General features: G+C 42.9%; 1 protein-coding gene across 3 annotated transcripts in view; it reads right to left on the reverse strand.

Annotated features, from left to right (window-relative positions):
* Positions 1-16,394, reverse strand: part of LOC138606096 (histone deacetylase 7-like) — a 41,790-nt gene that overhangs the window by 3,201 nt on the left and 22,195 nt on the right. For all 3 annotated transcript variants that reach the window (XM_069678554.1, XM_069678553.1, XM_069678555.1), the window contains 14 exons: positions 14,375-14,604; positions 13,979-14,182; positions 13,267-13,465; positions 13,033-13,166; positions 12,809-12,929; positions 12,670-12,719; positions 11,534-11,641; positions 11,246-11,301; positions 10,036-10,123; positions 9,315-9,434; positions 6,040-6,137; positions 2,919-3,037; positions 1,898-2,031; positions 1,732-1,816 (listed from right to left, as the gene is read on the reverse strand). In XM_069678554.1, coding sequence (XP_069534655.1) covers positions 1,732-1,816; positions 1,898-2,031; positions 2,919-3,037; positions 6,040-6,137; positions 9,315-9,434; positions 10,036-10,123; positions 11,246-11,301; positions 11,534-11,641; positions 12,670-12,719; positions 12,809-12,929; positions 13,033-13,166; positions 13,267-13,465; positions 13,979-14,182; positions 14,375-14,604 — 1,746 coding nt within the window. The remainder of the gene's footprint in view (positions 1-1,731; positions 1,817-1,897; positions 2,032-2,918; positions 3,038-6,039; positions 6,138-9,314; positions 9,435-10,035; positions 10,124-11,245; positions 11,302-11,533; positions 11,642-12,669; positions 12,720-12,808; positions 12,930-13,032; positions 13,167-13,266; positions 13,466-13,978; positions 14,183-14,374; positions 14,605-16,394) is intronic.

Here is a 16,394-nt window from a genome sequence, read left to right on the forward strand (position 1 = left end):
GTCTGTGTGTGGGACGGCTGGAGGGAGGGATGGGAGACAGGGATGTAAAGGAGGAGAGGTGGTCAGAGAGCAGCGGGGATGTAAGGACAGGAGGAGGTGCCAAGTGGAGGAATAGAGACTCATGTCGTAGAGAGTGTAAATGTGGAAAACGACACACCCGAAGAGATACAAATAGAAACCTTATTATTTTATGTTGATTACAATTCAGCAAATCAAAATTAAAAGTGTATCCCAAACATGACAAATATATACGTTTCTTTTCTTAAACACAAAATGTTTTCAGGCAAAATAAAAATGGTGGTAGCAAAAAACTATTTAAAGATTTTAAAGTTTCTACGGATGGCCTGAATTTTTGCCCGTAAAATCCGAGCAATTTTTATTTGTAACAGTACACTAATTTTACTGTCCGTTCTTTGTTGATGCTCCTGAGTTACTGCCTTTATTTCATAAATTTTTCACTATTTTTTCTTGTCTCACTTGAGGGTCTTTAGACGGGGAGATAGAGGATGTTGTGTGCTGAACAGATAGTAAAGAAGCTTGGTGTCATTTGGAGCCTTATCAACAAAAGCTGATTTGAAATCTTCCAGTGAAAGGGACGGTAAACATGGTGGCACGGCTGTTAGCTGGTGCAACAGAAACAGGTGTATTTCTTTGATTTCACATTCAAATGAAAGCAAGCACCCCAACAACATGAAGGAGCAATTACAGATTGACAAATAGGAATACTTTCCTGAAAACCGATTTTTCTCATTTACTGACATTCATTGTGACATTTCACAAGCGTATGTGAAACAACTTGCCAACTGAAGCTTCTGTTGGAGCTATTCACATTGTTTGTATCATTTTATTATTTTACATTTAGTCATTTATTTATTTGTTATTTCATTTAGGAAGATATAAGAAGTTTGATACCATTTGTTTTATGTATATATATTTGAGTATTTATTTAGACTTTTTTTTGCACATTTACCACTGGGTGACATAAGTGTATACATACAGTATATGGACAGGTAGGATAGGATGGGCAGGCACCAGGGTGGTTAATGTTTTTTTACGCCACAGAAAGAATTGTTTGATTGTAAGTAAAAGTTGAGTTTGGTTTTATCTTATGTTTGACCTTGAAAAGGATAAGAAAGTAAAGGTAACTGAGACAGAAAATATTGACGATTAGGTTAAACAGCAAATGTAGAAATGTAAGCAGTAAAAACTGGTTCTTTTTCCTAAGTGTTTCAGACACTTGCCAACAACTAGTGGAAACACTGGCGTTATAAATGGTCAGCAGAAGCTTGTGAAATATGGGCGTTTGGGTGATTTGCTAGTCTGCTGCTTCTCTACTAATTATCTTGGCGAATAAACTCTGTCAAAAATGCCTGCAGCACACATGATCCATCTACATCTGAATGTGTCAAGAGTTGATTTTAAAATAATTACAGATAATGAGGTGGTTTAAACGCTGAGCTTTGCAGGTGAGCGGAGGGTTTAGAAAGCTGGAAACGTTGATAACATTACTAATACTCGCTGCAGAGGCCTGAGTGGGTGGTAACGTGTGGCTGACATTGATGCCTTTTATTCTTTTATACTGATTAGTTGTTTGTGAGACTTAAAATATAGTTTTGAATGCACCTAAAACTGCCTTACAAAACTACCCAAAATGATATGCATATCAGAATGAGGTGCTGCTGAGGGCTCTGGATGCCACAGATTGTGCTATACAGTGATGTCAGTGCTCACCTTGAACTTGGATGACTCTCTGCAGTGTTTTGACAGCGTTTTCACAAGGCTTCTGGTCCAACACAGACTGAGACAGAGGCTCCACCTGGGACAAAGCAAGTGGTTAGAGGATAAACAAACTGTGCAACTCTACAGAAACACACGCATGTACTGTCACACATCTCACCTCCATGCCCAGCAAGGCGCTGACGCAGGCTTCAGAGGCGTCACATATGGCCTTCAGGTCGTGTCCCCCCTCCAGAGCCATGACCACCCGACCCCCGGCCAGCGACATCAGCTGACGGGTCAGGAAGCCAAAACCTGCAAAACAAACACACAGGTTAACTTGACGACTGGACAGGTGTTTCTCCTGAGATATTGATTAAAGTAACTAAAGGTTTCCTTCATTATTGGTGAAAGCCTCTAACTGTTATAAATGCTGGTTTCAACATCATAAGTGTGCATAAGGGTGCTCCCTGCCCTTCAGATGCCATTCACCTCTACATCAGTGCTCATCATTCACAGTCTGTTTACAATATATATATATACACCACCAGTCAAAGGTTTGGACACATTTTCTCATACAAGTGAATGGGAAAGTGTGTCCAAACTTTTGACTGGTAGTGTATATAGTGATCTTAAAACAAATATCTTAATTAAAATCAAAAAGTAGTCCCTAATCTTTTTTTCTCAAATCGGCACAACATTGATTTCTCTCTCTTTTTTTTTCATCCTGTTCCTTCTCTACATGGTGCTTTTTGTTCCTGCTCTACATGGTGCTATTTGTTCCTGCTCTACATGGTGCTATGTGTTGGGTGCTAATATTTCACATTAATACTAAAAACTGTTGAGCTGTGAGAGTGTTTATCTTCCTGAATATAGTCTGGGAGTTTTATGATTCTGCAAGCAAGCGGACAAAATAACACTACATGTCTTGGTGTCTGTTTTTATGCTGCATTGAAAATAAGCATATGTAAATAAAATTAAGGACAGCTAAATTAAAGGTCTAATAGAGGTACATATTAAAAACAAAAGATGCAGAGGCCACTCACACACTAACACTCACTTTTACCTACAACAGAAAATCTGTCATTAAATAAAACCTTAAAAAATAAGTGTGAAGGATGTCAGACTGCACTTTGTGTGACTTTAACTCTGATGCATGACTGTGTTCATGTCTGTGTGTAACACTGTGTTATTACACTCACACTTGGCTGTGACCTTGTAGCCTCCCAGTGATGACGAATGTCCCTCAACAGCATCGAAGCCGGCTGACACCAGCACCACATCAGGGGAGAACTCGTGGGCGATGGGCATCACCACGGCTCTAAAGAGGAGGAGGAGGAGGAAACAACACACTGTGAGGCAAACACTGTGACGTGTGTTACATTCATTCAAGCCCCGCGGCCACGCTGAGATTAGATAGTAAATTTAAGAAATCGTGTTTTCAGCAGGTGTTTGTAATTTAGTAAAAAATGCAGACTTGGAACAGTGAATGCAAATAAGTAATGAGGAGAGGAAGTCATGGTGAGGCTGATTCAACATCAGAATAAACTGGAAAAAATATTGTAAATAACTTTGAGGTATAAAAACAAAGTGAAAGTGTAATTCAGGTGATTTGCGACTTGAACACGTGCACCATGTAAGACTTCAGGTCTGGACTGTTCGCTGCAAACATTTACTTCATTGTAAACTTCATCTATTTGAAAATGATAAAAGATAAATGATCCGAGGCCATGTTCCAGGTGCCTGATCTCTGTTCCTGATCTGCTCCTGGAGCGAGGCCAACACTGGAAGGTGGGGTAGCTCCCAGGTGTGAATGTGTGCAACTGTTTAAATTTGAAGCAGAGCGCGGATGAAAAAAAAGGAGCTTGAGCACTTTGGAAACCTTTTTTTTGTGGATTTATAAAGATCAAAAAAACAGTTGAAGGAAACACTGAGCGAGCAGGTGGCAAACACTGAAAAGTTTTTGCGAGTGACACAAGCAGATAAAAATGAGACCCTTGACATATCTGGACTGAGACGCCCACAGACTGTATACTGCACTCAGGGGAGAGCACTTTCCTTGCTTCTCCTCCTCACTTCCTCTCCTCTCCCGCTGCCAGTTATTTAGCAAGAGCGCACGGCCCATGCCGCGTTTGATTCTCTCTCTCTAACCCTCTCTCTCTCTCGCTCTCTCAGCGGCAGTTCAAAGGCGTTTGTGTGCGTCTGGTTCCTATTAGGAGCTCGTCCCTCTTCTCACGTCACTGACAGCCAGCCATCTGGGATCCATTGGGCCTAATTACGCCGCCTTTGGATTCCCTAACAATGCACCCCCCACTTCTTCTCCTCTCTTCTGCTCTCCCCTCTCCTCCAGAGTTTGTCAGTAGCAGCCTAGAAATGCACATGAAAATATGTACATGCACCAAACATGCTTTGCAAGTATATCTCTAAAAGTTCTGCACACTGTTTAAGGATGTGCGCTGTGCTACCGGTGATCACACTGACCTTACGTCCTGACCACCTCAGTAATCCTCCACACACACACACACACACTCAATACGTCATGACACTTAATCGCAACGCAGCTGAGCTTTCTTCTGATTGTACTGGAGTCCCACCACCGCTCTCGACCACAATATTTCCCCTGTCACTAACACACACACCCAAAAACAGAGACACATCATCAACGACCGCACTCTGGCTAGTTTTCTGTTCCATCCTGGAGAGCAGCGCTCAGTCTGGAACACCCCGACGTCTAAATCATGTATTCAAATTGGATTACAGATCTGGCAACGGACTGGGTACTTAATTGCATAAACATGAATTCACGATGCATTAAATTTTGTCTGTATGGCGTGTTATGATTTTATCCGCGCCAGTGCGTCCACAGAATGGTGGCTTAGAAAATGACGGTGTGTTTTTACAGATATCTCTCCTTTGCCGCCTCTTTTGTTTGCTTCGTGAATTCCTTCCAAATCTTAATGACATTTCGATCATTAATGTGGAAGTTTGGGCCTTAATTAGACATTTGTCAGTGGCAGTAAACACAGGGTTGTTCCTCACAATGACATGCGACAAAGGTTTTCGCCGGATATGCGCCACGGACATCAGAGCTACATGGTTTGTGCCTCAAACCGCTGGACCACCAGGACACTCCTTCTCCTCAGAGCTTTGATTTCTAAGACTGAGTTACAATACAGTACAGTACTGCAGTGTGGTTCACTGAGGGAGTTTAACTCATGAAAAAACTTGCCACTTCCCAAAGTGGATGCAAAATCCCAAAGCCAGACGCCTGCTCAGGAAAAGACCAGTTGTTTCTTAATTAGCATCCAGAGCTCCAGTAAACAGTGGACTTAGTGTTTCCGAGCCGGCCTATTGGCTCTATGGATTTTACCAGTATGGGTTAGCTCATTAGCATCTTTCCTTTGCCGAGGGGCCCACCCACTGCGTCTGCAGCATGCAGGACCATGTAGAGCTCACATACTGTTTAATCATCTGGTGGTGAGCCAGAGTTGCTGACAGAAACACTCTGAGTTTATTACAGTGTAGAGCAGAACCAAACTATGTTCATTCAGGAAAAATGTTTGAATGACATGAAACGTGTGGTGAGAGCAAAGAGAGGCAGTAACACGTCCAGGTGGGGTTTTGTTTTAAGCATTATCGCTAAGATCACTGCAAAGACCATGGCAATGTATTTCATACAAATTGTGTTGCCATCGATTACGACCAAAAATTTTCTAGAGGAAACCAGGAATCGGATATAAAACCTGCTTACGATATTACAGGTAATCCATCACAGTAATCAGAGCCAACTGTGCGGTGTAATTGCAGGGTAATGTAGTCAAAGTGCTGTGTTTACAGGTGTTGCATTCCAGTGCAGATGGGAAATTCCGCCCTCCAAAATCTGAGAGTTAATTTCACCAGGAGGAGAAAAACAATGCCTTGTTGTTTGTCCTCTTGGCACAAACACTTGTCATTCACATCAGTGGAAAAAACTAACTTTCCCTCTACTAGAGAATATCATTTGTTTCTGCCTTGAATTGGCTCCCTTGTTTTCTGCAGTCGTTGTGTATTTGGTGGTTTTATAAGCTTAACTTAACTTACCTGACGTGAATAACAACCTGAACTACAGTGCAACTGATCTGACTGAAAGCTGATTAGAGAATATTTGTTAAGAACTGCAGAGGAACATCTTTGCTTCCATCTTTGCATTCATTAGTTTGAACAATATTTTGTAAATTATCTTAACTAATGTATGCAGCTTTATTTAATAGAATCAAACAGTAGTGAACATGTTGAAACACGAGTAGAGACCCTAAATTAAAAAAGGTTGACTTCCTTCTTTACCTGAATGCAGCCAGGTACTCAGCATCACCCATGGGCGGGTTCAAACCCCCGGTCCATCCTACATTCACGTTGAAGCCCTCGCCTGCACCTGCGCCCACCTAGATGGAGAAAGAGAGAGAGAGAGCGAGACTAAGAGCGAGAAAGAATCTCTGAGAATGTCAGGAAAGTTAATGAGTCCCAGTGAAAGTTGAGAAACTCGGTGACGATGACAGATTTGTGTCGAATGTTCACAAAATCGACGCGGCTGTTGCAAAACCTCGCATTGCAGCACTCGAGAAAAAGTGAGTCCAACACCAGGGAGTGATTATGATTCGTAAATAAAAGACGGATGGCTATTAATCCGACACCCCTGTCCCTCCATTTTGATTTTGATACAATTTGTCAAATAAGCTTATAAATCATTCGTAGCCACAACAGAGCTACAGCCGTTTACGATTCCAAGATTTAGGCTACGGCTAAACTGGGAAGTATTTCACATTTGGCGAACGCTCCCTGATATATGGAGAAACAATGTATTAAAATCACATTTGGGATGCTGTAAAATGTTTTATTTATATATTGAAAATATATTATTCTTATACAATTGGATTAACTGCACTGTGCCATGCATTGTGTATGTAGACATTTAGCAGGTTTGGTTTGTCCGACATGTCAAATAAAACATATACGGTACACTACATACATCACGTACTGTTAAATTGATTTAAGTGGATTATATACTATCATTTTTGTATATTGACGTGTACTCCCGACATGCCAGGCACAGATTGTGGAGGCTCTCTCCGTTTGACCTCACATATTTGGGGCAGAGAGTGAACTGAGGCCCGGCGGCTCTTGGAAAGGAGCTTTAAGGATTCCTGCCGCTCTCTTTGTAGTCCTGCTAGAAGCCATTTAGCTGTTCTCGAAGCCCTTCACCATCAGTCAATGTGTCAGTTTGAGGGGAGGATGAGGAGGTTGATTGACACACTCTTGGCAGGAAAGCGTGGTAATTTCCTTTGTGTGTGTGCGTGTGTGTGTTAATGTGTGTGCGTATGGGTGTGAGAGGATGTTTGAAAGAATGCTGATGAGCATTGCAGAGCGTCTGTCTCCATTCTTCTCTCCGTGGACGAGATGTTCACAGGGCAAACCAAAAACACATGAGGCCTCCTGTCCTCTGCCAACTGGTAATGTACCCGCACGCACACGCACGTGCACACCGGCATACACACGCAGAGACGCACACACACATACGCACACAGTTCCTGCATTAGCTTCAAGTCTCTTGAGCTTTTCTCTGTCCTCTTTCTCTCTCTTTCATGTTTCTAGAGTTGCTGGACTGCATTAGGCCTTCGCTGGTTTCTGTGTGGTGCTCGGCACTCTCTGTTTTGGCTATGACATCACACCCCTACCCCATGGTGCGTTATATACCTACACGGGGGACAGCGAGACTCCAGAGGTTTACCACACAGCTCAACAGAGGTTGAGGGGCCACTTAAGGCAAAGCCACATCCAAGCCCGTCGAGCGTTTTATGTAGCGTCCCTCGTCAGGGGATTTTATGGGAAAACATCGACTATTTTATGCTCATTATTGTGGGGGAGGATGGGAGAACTGGAGGAGGGGATGCGGGGGATAGAATGGGTGGTGAATGCCACCGTGGGTTGGGGTCAATTCATCTGACTGGGGATACTCATCACACTTGGTTTCTGGTAAGACCGCAGGCTGAATTCATAGGCATCTCAATTTCCTGTATTCAAACATAGACATGCAATTGAACCGTACACATCCTGTTGTGGAGTCCTGACATCCAAAGCCTTCCAGTTTCTAAAATAAACTGGAACAAGAGAAATAAACCTGCAGTTGATACACAAAATCAGAGAGTGACAGGCTCGCTGAATAAACACATGTGAGGCATGTGGAAACATTAAATACAATCACAACTTTTGCGGACAAAGACGAAGCGAGACTATTAAGCACAGAATTGAACAAATTAATTTTCCTTTGCTATTTATGTGAAGCCTGAAAAGATTTAAACTTTGAAAGAAATCTTAAATGAAAAATACTTTTCCAGCTTTTTTCCGGGTGATGTCGCCCAATGTTTTTTTTGCTATTTCCTCTCTTAACTTACTTCTCATGTCCTCATGCATTTTAAACTCTGGTTGGTTTGATTAATCCTGATTTTTTTTCATAATATTTGTTTCAAATGATATTGTTATTGCATCACTATTCCTTTAACCTTGCTGACCTGTACTGTGGTAGAACATAAACAGTCAGCAACCACTGTAAAGCACTTTTGGTAAACTGCTGTTGTTTTTAACTGTGCTATATAAATAAATTGACTGCAAAGTTTCAGTGACTAACCTCGAAGACAAGCTCTTTATGGTAAGCTGCTTTATCACAGGCTCACATTTCTTAGATTCCAGAGGTGTAAGTAAAATACATTTGATCCAATCATGACAGCTCTGGATCCCAGCTGTCATTGGATGAGAGGCGGGGTACACCCTGGACGGATCGCCTGTCAATCACAGGGCTGAGACAGACAACCATTCACACTTACACAGGCAATTTTAGAGTCACCTATTAACCTATTGAGCATGTCTTTGGACTGTGGGAGGAAGCTGGAGTACCTGGAGAGAACCCACACATGCACGGGGAGAACATGCAACAGGCCCACTTCGTCTGAATCGGGGTTCAAACTAGGAAAACCTCTATCTGTGAGACGACGGCACGAACCACTGCACCACTGTGCAGCCTGGCGGAAAGATATTTAAATCCTGAACATTGTACACTGTAGGATATCAAATCCATACTTACTAGTATCCCTCCTGTGCAGTGCAGACTCCACTACATAGAAATCAGTCATCGTGACCAAATTGAGGTTGTAATTGGGGCTTTAAATCATGTAAATTAATCCGGGATTTATTGTTACAATCAGTCTTCTTGTTTTGACAAGTATATGGTAAACACAAGGCTCTTAAGCTCCCTAATGTTCCACTGGAATCACATAATTAGCAAATATTTCTATGCCAACATATCTATCTTCACAATAGACGTGGGTGGTTTCATAATGAAGTCTGTATTCGAAGGAGACAGAGTATTACGTAAACAGAACCAGCTCCTCGACAAAAAGAACCTGTTTTACAAGTCTACATGTTTCTCATGTGTTGCTCTTAAGCTATTGTGTTCGCAGGAATCCAGCTACATGCTGAGACGCACAAACACACACAAACACCCAGATGTCACCAAGACAACACAAACAAGAGCAGACAACACAGCACTGCTGTGGACGACGACCTACCTCACTGGGATGTCCACTACCGGGAAAGAAGTTTCCATCATCAAAGCGATGTAGAGAGATGTACAGCACGCTCGGGTCATTGTAGAAGGCTTCCTGGGAGCCGTTTCCATGGTGAACATCCTGGACAATGATTGGAGGAGAGGTTAGGAAGCTGTCACGGAACAAATTAGGACTTTCATACATGATTAAAAACATTTACGGGCTCAGATTCTTTTTCAAAACAACCTCAATTTTCTCAAATCACAAAACTTAATTGTCTAAACAAAACATAACACAAAAAGCTTGAAGGTTTTTCCTGTCAGAGAGCAAATGTGTTTTAATCATAAAACCTCTCTGATGGAGCAGGTAGTAATTAGTGTTTGATGCAGTAATATGTCAGACAGCAGGGTGTGTTTAAAGACACGGTGCAGGCTCGTGTACACACACATGGCAAACAGAGACGACCACCTGGCTGCGGATCAATATCTGCATGTGTGTGCGTGGGTGCGAGTTCATATGACTGTGTGTGTCTCTGTGTCCTCTCTAAAAACATGTGACAGTTCAGATCACACATGGAGACCAGAGATATAAAGAACTTAATGATGAATAGGATGCTACTGTAGAGGGCCGCTCTGCTTCTGGGACCTTGTTTGTGCCCGTGATGCATTTGTGTGCCTGCACATGTGTGCGCACTCCTGTCCATGTGGGTACCAGTGATGCTGGTCATGCAATGGGTCCTCACCCAGTCCACGATGAGGATCTTGCTGACGTTGAGTTTGTGTTGGAGCTGTTTGGCAGCGATGGCCACGGAGTTGAAGAAACAGAAGCCCCTGTGGACAAACAGACATGAAGAGAGGCCGCCACATGTGTTTATCAGTACATCTCCAGTAAATTAATATCATAGAGTCACCATATGGACCTTAGGAACCTCTAAGACTCGTCTGGTTTCATGTGGTGGCTATTCGGTCCAGGTTGTGACAATCACAGCACTGACTTTAATGTGCAAGTCATAGAGAGAAACTCCTGCCAGGCAAACATTTAGTGGAAATATTTGAGAAATTGTTTTGTATTTAATCTTCCACTGCTGACAAACAAAAAATAGCTTTTCATATGAGAACATTATGCTGAAATCTTCCACTCTTGAGAAATGCAGAACCCACACATTTTGTGACAAACCGAGCTTATCGTAAAATTCTCCTCACATTCCAGATGATAACAGTGTGAGCTGCTGGCGTGACGTGTGAGATGATTTCAGAGAAATGAACTCACGACTTGGCTCCCTCAGCGCTCACTGTCTACAGTAAAGGTATGCAAAAAAGTGTTGATGTATGAAAAACAATGGAGGAATGTTGGAAGTGGCAGTGTCAGCACGGGTCGTAAACTCTCGGGTGTCTTTATGTGTGTGTGTGTGTGTGTGTGTGTGTGTGTGTGTGTGTGGACGGTATATCATATGCTGTCCAAACTTTGCTCATCAAGAAAAGTCATTATCATCTCATAAATAACCAGTGACATGTACTGCTGAGCACACACACAGTCCCAGCTGAATGTGGTTACTTGGCTAATACCTCTTATCAAAGACTGACACAAATCCAGGCGCATACACACACACACACACACACACACACACATGCACACACACATGCACACACACATGCACACACCTCCTTTGAGGTGCTTTGCGCTGTGTGTTGAAAGTTTAAAAGAAACTCGGCGGAGGCGAAGGTTTGCCTCGGGCATCAGGCAGGTAGCACACATCACACAAACTCAGACACACACACACATTAAGATAGAGAGACATACACACACACACTCTCTCTCTCTCTCGCTCAGAAGTGTAGCTGTTCTGTAATAAATCCTTTGAAACACTATGGAGAGACCTCCTGGCTCCTGGAATGTGTGTGTGTGTGTGTGTGTGTGTGTGTGTGTGTGTGCGCGCATGCTGCTGTACTTACAGAGGGGAGGAGTGGCTTGCATGGTGTCCAGGGGGCCTCACCACTGCAAAGCCATTCTGCAGGAGGAGATCAAAAACTTAAGCACCTTGCTGCTTGCAGTGATAAACCACCTCAGTTCACATCACCTGGTTATGCCGTGTGTGTATACTACATGTTGAACGCTGCAGACAACAGCTACCAAAGCAGTACTTAACTGGATATCATGTTTGTTTACCTCGCAAGTTGCTCTGAAATTCCTGAGCAAACACATGGTATATACTGATAAGGTGTTTGGAAACAAAGACACACCTTCAGCTCTCCTTGTGCCACCTTCAGTGCCAGGTCTGTGACGCAGCCTGCAGCTATACGGGAAGCTGCTGACGTGTGCAGTTCATTCCAGATTGTATCGATATCGACCTGTTTGTGAAGCAGACGTGAGACAAATACAGTCCGTTAAAAAATGAGCGCTCTCTGAGTAGTAGCATAGTAGATAGTTGCAGCATGTTTAATAAAAGATCTACAAGGCATGCAATATTGACAGTTTTGTCTATGAGGAGCAGAAGTTTACTTTTGACTGCCCCAACTTATATTACCAACCATCTTACATGAGTAATTATTTTGACAGTTAAGTATCTTCTTTTATTGTATAAAAAATGTGAAATAAACTTGTTTTTTGGTTTACTAACAATCACTGAGAAAGCTCATTTCCTCACATCCTTTTTTCCTCCGCTGCATCTTTTCCCTCTTTAAACTCTGTTTCAGTGTAACCCCGTGTTTTAAAGCTCAGAGTGGTGGTGTGCCGCGGTGGAACAATGAAATAAGAGGAATTTCTTTTATCACAGACTTTGCCATCTTGTTCCAATCACCTCTCTTCACCAGAGCAGCCAAGGGCCGGAAATCCAGGAAGATCAGTCGTCTTATCAACCGACACCCAGCCCCCTTTTTCTTCTCCTCCTCTCCTCTCCTCTCCTCTTCTCCACTTCTATTATATGTCTCCTCTCTGCTCATTGTCCTTCACCACAGTTTCTCATGGGCATTATAATCTGTGTTTCACTAGAATAGAGGAGAAAACGCCTTTTCCCCCTCTGTTTAATTTCATCCACTCTCTCCGCTACCTTCAGCTTTCTTCCTCTATATCCTCATTCGCTCATTGCCACACCCATTCTCTTTAAGAACAGTCCAGTTTCAGTGGCACGCACCCCTACAGGCTGCAGTCTTTACATGCATCCCTTTTTTCCCCTCCACCACATCTCACCTTTGTACAGCCTTTGATTCCTGATTATATTAGTTATCTTGGCCAAAAACAATAGCATTAGTAATTTGTGGTATTATTAGCTTAATGGTCTAATGGGGCAATCAACCCTGTAATGTTTGCTATTCAGTAATGCAATTAGATAAGTGGAAAGATTCCCACATGACTGTGTGTGCATGTGTGTTGCACTCACTCCAACTCCTCCACATGGCAGCATCACAAACATCCGTTGAGATAAGATTCCTGCAGGAGATAATTGGCATTCATCTTTAATGTATGTTGATATTGTTGTTACAGTATTTTTCTATGTATGTTTTTATTATTCATAATACCGGTCAGCTTGCGGTTGTCCAGCTTGAGGCGGTTAAGCGGGTTGGTGCCGAACAGAAGAACATGTTTCTCTGAATGAACCGACTGCAGCTCTTCTAGAGTGGCCTTTCTGCTGCGGATACGCTACACAAACACACACACAAGCATATATTTACTACATAAAACACTGAGTCTGGGCGTGTGCATCTGCCAGTATGTGTAGTATGAGAGGGTTTATGAGCTGTACCTCACAATGGCTCCTCAGACCTCTCTCTTGCAGTCTGGACCAGATGCTCTGGACCCTCCCAGCATGCTCAGGGTGGCGGCTGTTGTCTCCACAGGTACACTGGTGCTTCTGCATCTGTGCGTCATAAACCAGACCTACACACACACACACACACAAACACAAATCACATTGACCATGATCCAGTTGTATGTAATTTTTAACTTAGATACCTTCCAGATTAGAAGTGTCCTTCACCTGTGGTGTAGCGTAGCTTGACGTCTGCAGCAGGGCTGGACAGTGACAGGGAAGGCATGGTGTTGGGCGGATGTTGTGCAGGAGGCAGGGAGGTGGAGGGTGGGGAGGACTGGGTCCGAACCAGAGGCTGGTGAGGCCAAATTACGGCCGGCACACCCAGATGGTCCAGCTGGTGTCCTGCTCTGAGGATCACCTGCCTCTGTGGTTCCCAGGGCAGTGCATGAAGAGGAGAACAGGGAATGAGGGAGCTTTCAACAGCAGCATGACATGGTGAAGACTACGTGAAGTAAACTTGATCTTATTAAAAGTCAAAAAACACCATCAAGTACATTACAACTAGTTAATATTTGGTTCTTTATTACAGTTTGTTTTGAACAAGCGACAAAATTCAGACATGCTGCATCTATCGCTCCTTTCATAGTGCATAAATAAAGCCACAGCGCCCCCTGATGTCAAAAATCACGTCAATTCAAATCACGGACCGCACAGGGGATGCAAATTGAATCAATGTATTTTTTCATTTGCCAAAGTCACAGACTAGAGATGTGTTAAATCACAAAAGTAATTCTAAATAACAAGCATAACTTTAACTTTGTAAGAGTTTAAATTAATTGAGCCCAATTCATTAGCAAAGAGTCTTTGTAGACACAGTTCTTCTTCCACTGTGTGCGTGTTTGTGCATGCAGGTGTGACCATGAGTTAGTATAAGTACCTGACTGAGATGTGATGGCTCAATCAGGCTCTCCCGTGAGGAGGTGGTGGACTCTGTGTCGTAAACGGAGTCTGTGCTGGTGGTGCTCTGTCTCCGGCGGTAGCTTTCCTCACCCACTGAGCCTGGTTCTGATCCACATATGGACCCCGGCCCTGAACCGAATTCTGATCCAATCTCCTCCAGGTCCATGTCCTCTGATGGGATCTGTGTCAGATGAAGTTAACTAGTTAGTTGTGTTTTAAAGTGTTGCAGTCTTGCTAAGTTGTTAATGATCTCTTTAAGAAGCATTCGTATACGACTGACGGCAAAGGATCTTAATATGTGGTAATTTTTTTGTATACATTTTATTAAAAAGGATCTCCATGCATAAGTCCACACGCTGACGTAACCACTCACCTTGGTTAGGGGTGCCTTTTGGTTGAACCTCTCCACTCCGCGGGTGTATTGCTGAGGCAGCTGGGGCTGGATGTGTGAGTGATGGCTTGCATGCAGAGTGAGGGGAGAGTGGTTGTAGGGCAGAGGCTCTGATCGTGTTCGCTCCAGTGGTCTGTGGGTAATTACGCCTTCCCTTCTGGACAGGTGAGAGTGCTGCTGGTGCTGCAGAGGAATGGAGTTCAAACCATGAACTGCAGAGAGGAGGAGAGGAGAAGGAGGAGAGGTTAACACAAGTAAAGGCAGTGGATGCACTAACTGACTAACATAACAAAAAATAAGAAAAGTGAAGTAAAACAGGAAAAGTCTGGGTATAAGGAACAGAAAATAATTGAAGATATAATCGTGGCATCATAATCTAGATTAATAGTTCATTTTTGTATGGAGAGATAAGTGCAGAGTGAAATAAATCACAGCTGTATTTCGTGGTCAAAACAACAATACAACGGAAAATACAACTTTTAAATAAATATTTGAGTGTGGCATTAACAGTTTATTTCTGTGCTGAAAGGAAAACTGCAGCACTGGAAAAATCAAGTAGAGGGCGCTCTTGTGCTGTGTATAATAATGAGGCAAAAGAAACTCAGTACAAGACAGAGAACATCAATGTTGTGATAAAGTTTAGATTTAGAAAAGAATAGACCTTTTCCACAGCAGACATTTTGACTTGTTTTAGCAGTAGAAGTGCATTTGTTACTTTGGTTCAGTAAGCCTGACCAGTGTCACAGAATGCAGGATGTCATGAGTAACGTATGGTTTATCCTGCGTTAGCAAGTCAAAATAAGAGCGAGTAAAAAGGATCTTTTTTTTTTATCGTAGATGGTCGAATACTTTTCATGTCATGTGACTGGACTTAAGCTGAGCTGGGCAAAAGGATCCCGAAAGGGCCAACACAGTGTTATTTTGGAGAGAGATACGTGATCAACTTTTGTTGGAGAGGATCTGAGGGCATCATCTACATACAGCAGATGTTTGTATTTTTCATGTATTTTTTCATGCACCTGCAGCCTTGTGCAGCTTATGCCGTGTCAAACATGGGCTTCATCTTGATCTAAAGTGGATTGTACCTCATTTGTACATTAACTACAAGCTGCATGTCCATATATGGGAATGTATGGCAAAAGACTGCAAACAAAGTGACAATGAAATATTTGCTATATATCAGGCACTGTGACAGGTTCCTTAAACCTGATGACGACAACCAGACACTGTAAAGACATTGGACCCTGGACATAATTTAGCGACATGCATTTGAACTGAGCGCTTGAAACCATGAAACCAACAACACACCAAAAGAAGGAGGCGCCAGGTTTCAGTGATGCCACCTTGGCAACATGGTTACCTAAGAATTCTTGGATGAACTCCAAGAAGTCATGTATGACTTTTAAAAGAATGCTGCAGTGACATAAGTCGGTGTACTGTATACCGTCTATTGTTTGGTAGGAATTTTCCTGGCTGACGAAAAATGCAGTAGAGCCATCCAGCTACCTGAGTCATCTCTAAGTAATCCCACTACCTGCAGAATCTTAAATCAAAGGTGCAAGCTGCTGGTCCCTCTCAGTTCTCTGGAGACTGTTCAACCTGAGTGGTGTTCTTGTGGGATAATAGGTTTTCAGCTCCCGATTCAACAACAGTAGACTGGATGGCTGCTGGTCCTGATGGCCTAAATCAGACTTGGTTGGGTTGTTACTGATCACTGGTAATAGTTCTCGTGGGAACCCTGACGTGAAGGTAAAAGCTCCAACTCTGCTGTGCTTCCATGGGGGCTTAACTCAGCAACAGCTCTGATTAATGATGGGCTTTCTTTATATTCATTTTTTTAAGCAAAGGCTCTGCCAACACACAAACATGCCTTCAGATCAATGACTGCATGACGCACATGATTTCACATCAAGAAGCTATTTGTGCCCTTGAATTTTCATCCACAGACTTGTCTGACAGAAACCAAACCTAAAACTAAGGTTTGGCAGTGCAGTGACAAAAA

Source organism: Semicossyphus pulcher, unplaced genomic scaffold (assembly GCF_022749685.1).
Source record: "Semicossyphus pulcher isolate SPU_LCO1_2020_fin unplaced genomic scaffold, fSemPul1.0.p SCAF_3, whole genome shotgun sequence".
Lineage (NCBI taxonomy): Eukaryota > Metazoa > Chordata > Actinopteri > Labriformes > Labridae > Semicossyphus > Semicossyphus pulcher.